Source organism: Magnolia sinica, chromosome 11 (assembly GCF_029962835.1).
Source record: "Magnolia sinica isolate HGM2019 chromosome 11, MsV1, whole genome shotgun sequence".
Classification (NCBI taxonomy): Eukaryota; Viridiplantae; Streptophyta; class Magnoliopsida; order Magnoliales; family Magnoliaceae; genus Magnolia; species Magnolia sinica.
Genome location: NC_080583.1, coordinates 69,090,466 through 69,097,270, shown reverse-complemented (window position 1 = coordinate 69,097,270; position 6,805 = coordinate 69,090,466). Strand labels below are relative to the sequence as shown.

The following is a 6,805-nucleotide window of genomic DNA, read 5'->3' as shown; positions in this document are numbered from 1 at the left end:
AGGGAATTGAGAATAGGTTAAGGTTTAGGTTTAGGAAATCGGGCTCGGTTTCGGGATTGGGTTTAGGTTTTGGTTTTCAAGTTTAGGTTTAGGTTTAGGTTAGGAAGTTGAGATTAGGATTAGGTGTAGGTTTAGGTTTAGGGATTTGAGAATGCATTTAGGTTTTAGGTTTAGGTTTAGGTTATAGGTTATAGGTTTAGGTTTAGATTTAGGTTAAGGTTTAGGTTTAGGCTTAGGTTTAGGTTATAAGATATAGGTTTAGGGAATTGAGAATTGGTTAAGGTTTAGGTTTAGGAAATTGGGTTCATGTTTGGGATCGGGTTTAAGTTTTGTTTTTCAAGTCTAAGTTTAGGTTTAGGTTAGGGAGTTGAGATTAGGATTAAGTGTAGGTATAGGTTTAGGGATTTGAGAATACATTTAGGTTTTAGGTTTAGGTTTAGGTTATAGGTTACAGGTTTAGGTTTAGGTTTAGGTTATAAGCTATAGTTTAGGGAGTTGAGAATATGTTAAGGTTTAGGTTTAGGAAATCGTGTTTGGGTTCAGGATCGGGTTTAGGTTTTGGTTTCCAAGTTTAGGTTTAGGTTTAGGTTAGGGAGTTGAGATTAGGATTAGGTGTAGGTTTAGGTTTAGGGATTTGAGAATACATTTAGGCTTTCCGTTAAGGTTTAGGTTATAGGTTACAGGTTTAGGTTAAGGTTTAGCTTTTGACTTAGGTTTAGGTTATAAGATATAGGTTTAGGGAATTGAGAATAGGTTAAGGTTTAGGTTTAGGAAATCGGGTTCGGTTCGGGATCGGGTTTAGGTTTTGGTTTTCAAGTTTAGGTTTAGGTTTAGGTTTAGGTTAGGGAGTTGAGATTAGGATTAGGTGTAGGTTTAGGTTTAGGGATTTGAGAATACATTTAGGCTTTAGGTTTAGGTTTAGATTATAGGTTATTGGTTTAGGTTTAGGTTTAGGTTTAGGTTAAGGTTTAGGTTTAGGTTTAGGTTATAAGCTATAGGTTTAGGGAATTGAGAATAGGTTAAGGTTTAGGTTTAGGAAATCGGGTTCGGGTTCGGGATCGGGTTTAGGTTTTGGTTTTCAAGTCTAGGTTTAGGTTTAGTTTAGGAAGTTGAGATTAAGATCAGGTGTAGTTTTAGGTTTAGGGATTTGAGAATACTTTAAGGTTTAGGTTTAGGAAATCGGGTTCGGGTTCGGGGTCAGGTTTAGGTTTGAGTTTTCAAGTTTAGGTTTAGGTTTAGGTTAGGGAGTTGAGATTAGGATTAGGTGTAGGTTTAGGTTTAGGGATTTGAGAATATATTTAGGTTTTAGGTTTAGGTTTAGGTTATAGGTTACAGGTTTAGGTTTAGGTTTAGTTTATAAGCTATAGGTTTAGGGAGTTGAGAATATGTTAAGGTTTAGGTTTAGGAAATCGTGTTTGGGTTCGGGATCGGGTTTAGGTTTTGGTTTCCAAGTTTAGGTTTAGGTTTAGGTTAGGGAGTTGAGATTAGGATTAGGTGTAGGTTTAGGTTTAGGGATTTGAGAATACATTTAGGTTTTAGGTTTAGGTTTAGGTTATAGGTTATAGGTTTAGGTTTAGGTTTAGGTTAAGGTTTAGCTTTTGGCTTAGGTTTAGGCTATAAGATATAGGTTTAGGGAATTGAGAATAGGTTAAGGTTTAGGTTTAGGAAATCGGGTTTGGTTCAGGATCGGGTTTTGGTTTTGGTTTTCAAGTTTAGGTTTAGGTTTAGGTTTAGGTTAGGGAGTTGAGATCAGGATTAGGTGTAGGTTTAGGTTTAGGGATTTGAGAATGCATTTAGGGTTTAGGTTTAGGTTTAGGTTATAGGTTATTGGTTTAGGTTTAGGTTTAGGTTTAGGTTAAGGTTTAGGTTTAGGTTTAGGTTATAAGCTATAGGTTTAGGGAATTGAGAATAGGTTAAGGTTTAGGTTTAGGAAATCGGGTTCGGGTTCGGGATCGAGTTTAGGTTTTGGTTTTCAAGTTTAGGTTTAGGTTTAGTTTAGGAAGTTGAGATTAGGATCAGGTGTAGGTTTAGGTTTAGGGATTTGAGAATACATTAAGGTTTAGGTTTAGGAAATCGGATTCAGGATCGGGTTTAGGTTTGAGTTTTCAAGTTTAGGTTTAGGTTTAGGTTAGGGAGTTGAGATTAGGATTAGGTGTAGGTTTAGGTTTAGGGATTTGAGAATACATTTAGGTTTTACGTTTATGTTTAGGTTATAGGTTATAGGTTTAGGTTTAAGTTTAGGTTAAGGTATAGGTTTAGGTTTAGGTTTAAGTTATATGTTATAGGATTAGGTTTTGGTTTAGGTTTAGGTTTAGGTTATATGTTATAGGTTTAGGTTTTAGTCTAGGTTTAGGTTTAGGTTTAGGTTATAAGCTATAGGTTTAGGGAATTGAGAATAGGTTAAGGTTTAGGTTTAGGAAATCGGGCTCAGTTTTGAGATTGGGTTTAGGTTTTGGTTTTCAAGTTTTGGTTTAGGTTTAGGTTTAGGTTAGGGAGTTGAGATTAGAATTAGGTGTAGGTTTAGGTTTAAAGATTTAAGAATACATTTTGGTTTTAGGTTTAGGTTTAGGTTATAGGTTACAGGTTTAGGTTTAGGTTTAGGTTAAGGTTTAGGTTTAGGCTTAGGTTTAGGTTATAAGATATAGGTTTAGGGAATTGAGAATAGGTTATGGTTTAGGTTTAGGAAATCGGGTTCATGTTCGGGATTGGGTTTAGGTTTTGGTTTTCAAGTCTAGGTTTAGGTTTTGGTTAGGGAGTTGAGATTAGGATTAAGTGTAGGTATAGGTTTAGGGTTTTGGGAATGCATTTAGGTTTTAGGTTTATATTTAGGTTATTGGTTACAGGTTTAGGTTTAGGTTTAGGCTAAGGTTTAGGTTATAAGATATAGGTTTAGGGAATTGAGAATAGGTTAAGGTTTAGGTTTAGGAAATCAGGTTCGGTTCGGGATCGGGTTTAGGTTTTGGTTTTCAAGTTTTAGTTTAGGTTTAGGTTAGACAGTTGAGATTAGGATTAGGTGTAGGTTGAGGTTTAGGGATTTGAGAATACATTTAGGTTTAGGTTATAGGTTACAAGTTTAGGTTTAGGTTATAAGATATAGGTTTAGGGAATTGAGAATAGGTTTAGGTATATGTATAGGTTTATGAAGTCGGGTTCGGGTTCAGGATCAGGTTTAGGTTTGGGTTTTCTAGTTTAGGTTTAGGTTTAAGTTAGGGAGTTTAGATTAGGATTAGGTGTAGGTTTATGTTTAGGGATTTGAGAATACATTAAGGTTTAGGTTTAGGTTTAGGGATTTGAGTATAGGTTTAGGTTATAGGTTTAGGTTTAGGTTTAGGTTTAGGTTTAGGGATTTGAGAATAGGTTTAGGTTTAGGTTTAGTTTTAGGTTTAGGTTATATGTTAAGGTTAGGGTTATAGCTTTAGGTTTAGGTTAAGGTTATAGGTTTTGGTTTATGTTAGGTTATAGGTTTTTGGTTAAGGTTTATGTTATAGTTATAGGTTTTGGGATTTGAGAATAGGTTTAGGTTATAAGTATAGGTATAAGTTAGGTTATAAGTTCAGGTTATAGGTTATAGGTTGTAGGTTTTGGGATTTGACAATAGGTTCAGGTTATAAGTATAGGTTTAGGTTAGGTTATAAGTTAAGGTTTAGGGAATTGAGTTTAGGTTATAGGTTATAAGTTTAGGGTATGGTTTAGGTTATAGGTTTTGGGATTTGAGAATAGGTTTAGGGAATAAGTATAGGTTTAGGTTAGGTTGTAGGTTAAAGTTTAGGGAATTGAGTTTAGGTTATTGGTTTAGGTTATAGGTTTAGGTTGTAGTTATAGGCTTTGGAATTTGAGAAAAGGTTTAGGTTATAGGTTAAGGGTATGGTCCCTGCAAATACAAATATAAACACGGCCTGCTCCAATTGGCCAGGCCCTTCCAATGCCATCCATAGAAAATGAACAGCTTCATTATAGTCATAACAGCGATTCCCATCTTTCAGGGACCCCCGCTCAACATCTGGATAGCTTCGACGCACATCCGGGTCTGCTCCATCAATTTTGAGTAAATACATAAACATGGCCTGTCCAAATGGCTAGGCCACTCCAATGCTGTCCATAGAAAATGGACAGCTTCATCATGGTCATAACAGCGGTTCCCACCTTCTAGGGACCCCCGCTCAACATCCGGATAGCTCCGACGCACATCCGGGTCTGCTTCATCAATTTCGAGCTAATACATTTAAAAACAACATAAATATATCTAAAAGCATCTGGATACCTGGGGAATGCCTCCCATATTTGTATTATTGGTTACCCATCCCTTTGTCTATAAGCCACAATTGACCAACAATTTCTATTCGCTACCTGTACTCTGAAACCAACACAAATATAACTGGGAAACAATATAAGGAATAAGATTATATATGTAATAAAATTATATGTAATAGGCATAGCCTTCAAACCCTATTTTAGAAAAATGGCTGGGGTAGGGTCTGGAAAAAGAACTGACCTGCACTCTCATCCTGAACTGAACATGGACTGTCTTTCAATAACCCCGCTTATATGAAAGTCTGAGAAGCGGAAAAAATAAAATAAAATAAAATGTTGAACTCATTAGCATACTTGATAAAACAATTGAAGTAAAAAGTGGTTAATAACAATGACGAAGATTTATGATCAACTGTTTGAAGAATGTTGCATTTCATTCTTAAGAAAAGCTATTAGCGTAACATGAGGAATTGCGAACTCAAATTTCCTTCAATAGGAAAGCCACAATTCCTTTTCTGATAGACACTAAGTAAAGAATAACTGACTCAAACAACAATGGAAACATTGATGGCAAGGGGTCAATGGTTTTTGGACATGTATCAAAGTGCACACAGCCCTATGATCTGAGTAAGCTAAAATTGTACCACACTGCCCCCAGTCCCATGCATTAACCATGTACTTGGTATTCTTTGTGATGAAGATCAATTTAGTTTGAATTGAATAACCATCCAGACCCTTAAACGGACAAAATATTAAGTCCTATGAAAAGGAAATAGGTAATAGCAATACCCTTTTTGTTGTGTTATAGATTTTAACACACACCTGCATGCCGGTTTTGATGCGGACAAAATCATCCATATGCAAGGATGGTTCATGAGGAACCTGAAGTTCAAGAAAAGCATTATTAATGATAAAACAAGGCAGAAATATCAAGCACAGTAAAACATTGTTGGGGCGAGGAAACATGCTCTTTCTTGTTCATTTAGAAAAAGAAAAAGTGCATCCACACTAGTTGTAAACTTGATTAAAACTTAGGAATCAGATTGGCGTCCGAAATCCGTCATGTATCAAATTCAGGCGCTGATTAAGTTGGCAAGGTATCATTTGACAATGTCACTTTCAGGCAGTGTGTGAGGCGTATGTCCTATATTCTCGGCATATCTGTCGCATGTGGGCTAGAGTTTGACCACCAAATTATTGCAAGTTTTGCCCACTGAACATGTACGTACAGTTGCTCTTTTTGGGTTAATTGTCTGCTTCAGACCACTGAGCAGATGCTTGGCTAGAACAGTCAGATACCATTGCTTTTCAGGTCCACAAAATCGATGAGCTGATCACCATGCACAGGCACCACATGTCAATTGGACATATTCCGATGTACACTTCACAGAACTCAATGAAGCATGCTACCGTGGTAGAATTCCTCAATAATAAATATTAGCAAATGAAAATGTGAAAACCCTTCTTCCTGAAGTAAAATTTCTAGAATAATAATAATAATAATAAGGGAAGGTGCAATGACAAACATACCACAAGATGTGAATAAATAGTTGCCAGAGAGCGTGCTTTTGCACGTTCATCACCCTCCAGTTTGGGTAGTGGACGTGAGTTTTTTCCCTGAATCAATATATATGAAAGGGCTAAGGCATTCAAATGAACCTAGTTTCTAGTGACCCCTAAATTTGAGTATAGTGAATGTTACAGAAAATGACAAACCTTCAGTAAAAGTAGCTTCCACAGAATTCCGTTCACCATGTTACTCGCACCAGGCCTAAGTGCTACCTTTGCAAGCCTTACATTCTGGAGTTGAAGAGAAGATACCATCAATTACATGGCCATCATCTTCTTTGGACTGAAAATATATTAATTGTGACCATGAAGGGGCACATTAAGAAATCACTTTTGGGTCCACATATACCAAACACAGAAAACATGACATGAAAAATAGTTCATAAGTCTAACCCACATGAGTAATGCCAGGCACTGAATAAGCTTCAAGTTGTGAGGAGCACTTGTTGGGCTACTGATATGGACACTTACATTACAACTTGCAAGCCATATCATATGCACTGGATAAGTATTTGTTCTAGGTACACCAAAAAATGTGGTGCCAGAAGTATTCATCAAAGAGAATGTTCAAAGGATGCTAATATTGTTACTTTCAAGTACCTACTTTTTTCTCATGTGTAAGGGACACAGTTTCATGGCTGTATTTCCAACCAGCACAGGCTGAAGCCTTTCAATAGAAGATGAAGATGCACATGCTAGCATATAGAGAGCTGATGGAGCATATGCATACAATTGGGATCAAAGTATTCAAAAATTGTACTGGAATAGTCATAAAGGCCGTTACATAACGGTAACAGTGGGAAGAGTTGCGCGTTACAGGACTGTAATGCCCGTTCTAGGGGGAAAAAATGGCCTGCAACAGCGCATCCAATGGGAAGGCTATTAATAGAGAGGAGAAGACACACAATCAATATTGCTTCAAGGGAATGAGTCCAATGGAAATCTACATATCCACAATGACCAGATAATGAAGCATTTTATCAAA

At 36.6% G+C, this 6,805-nt stretch overlaps 1 protein-coding gene across 4 annotated transcripts; it reads right to left on the bottom strand.

The window, feature by feature from the left end:
* Positions 1-4,426: 4,426 nt before the first annotated feature.
* Positions 4,427-6,126, bottom strand: LOC131218421 (uncharacterized). Of its 4 annotated transcripts, none has more exons than XR_009157723.1 (4): positions 5,968-6,126; positions 5,481-5,868; positions 5,074-5,133; positions 4,427-4,553 (listed from the first exon to the last, which is right to left on the bottom strand). XR_009157723.1 is itself a non-coding variant. In XM_058213000.1 (4 exons), exons 1-4 carry the CDS (start codon positions 6,073-6,075, stop codon positions 4,542-4,544), a joined length of 300 nt encoding a protein of 99 aa, XP_058068983.1. In that variant the 5' UTR covers positions 6,076-6,126; the 3' UTR covers positions 4,427-4,541. The 4 variants fall into 4 exon arrangements, 3 of the variants coding, with proteins under 3 accessions (XP_058068983.1, XP_058068984.1, XP_058068982.1); XM_058213000.1 differs by having other exon boundaries at positions 5,041-5,133; positions 5,782-5,868; XM_058213001.1 differs by having other exon boundaries at positions 5,782-5,868.
* Between the last annotated feature and the right edge of the window lie 679 nt (positions 6,127-6,805).

Bases quoted from the DNA above. Each gene is read 5' to 3' on its own strand.
- LOC131218421 (XM_058212999.1), bottom strand. From the start codon at position 6,075: ATGGTATCTTCTCTTCAACTCCAGAATGTAAGGCTTGCAAAGGTAGCA. The intron at 5,869-5,967 runs GTTTGTCATTTT...ATATTGATTCAG, and splicing joins GGAAGCTACTTTTACTGAAG to GGAAAAAACTCACGTCCACT. The intron at 5,134-5,781 runs GTATGTTTGTCA...CTTGAACTTCAG, and splicing joins CTATTTATTCACATCTTGTG to GTTCCTCATGAACCATCCTT.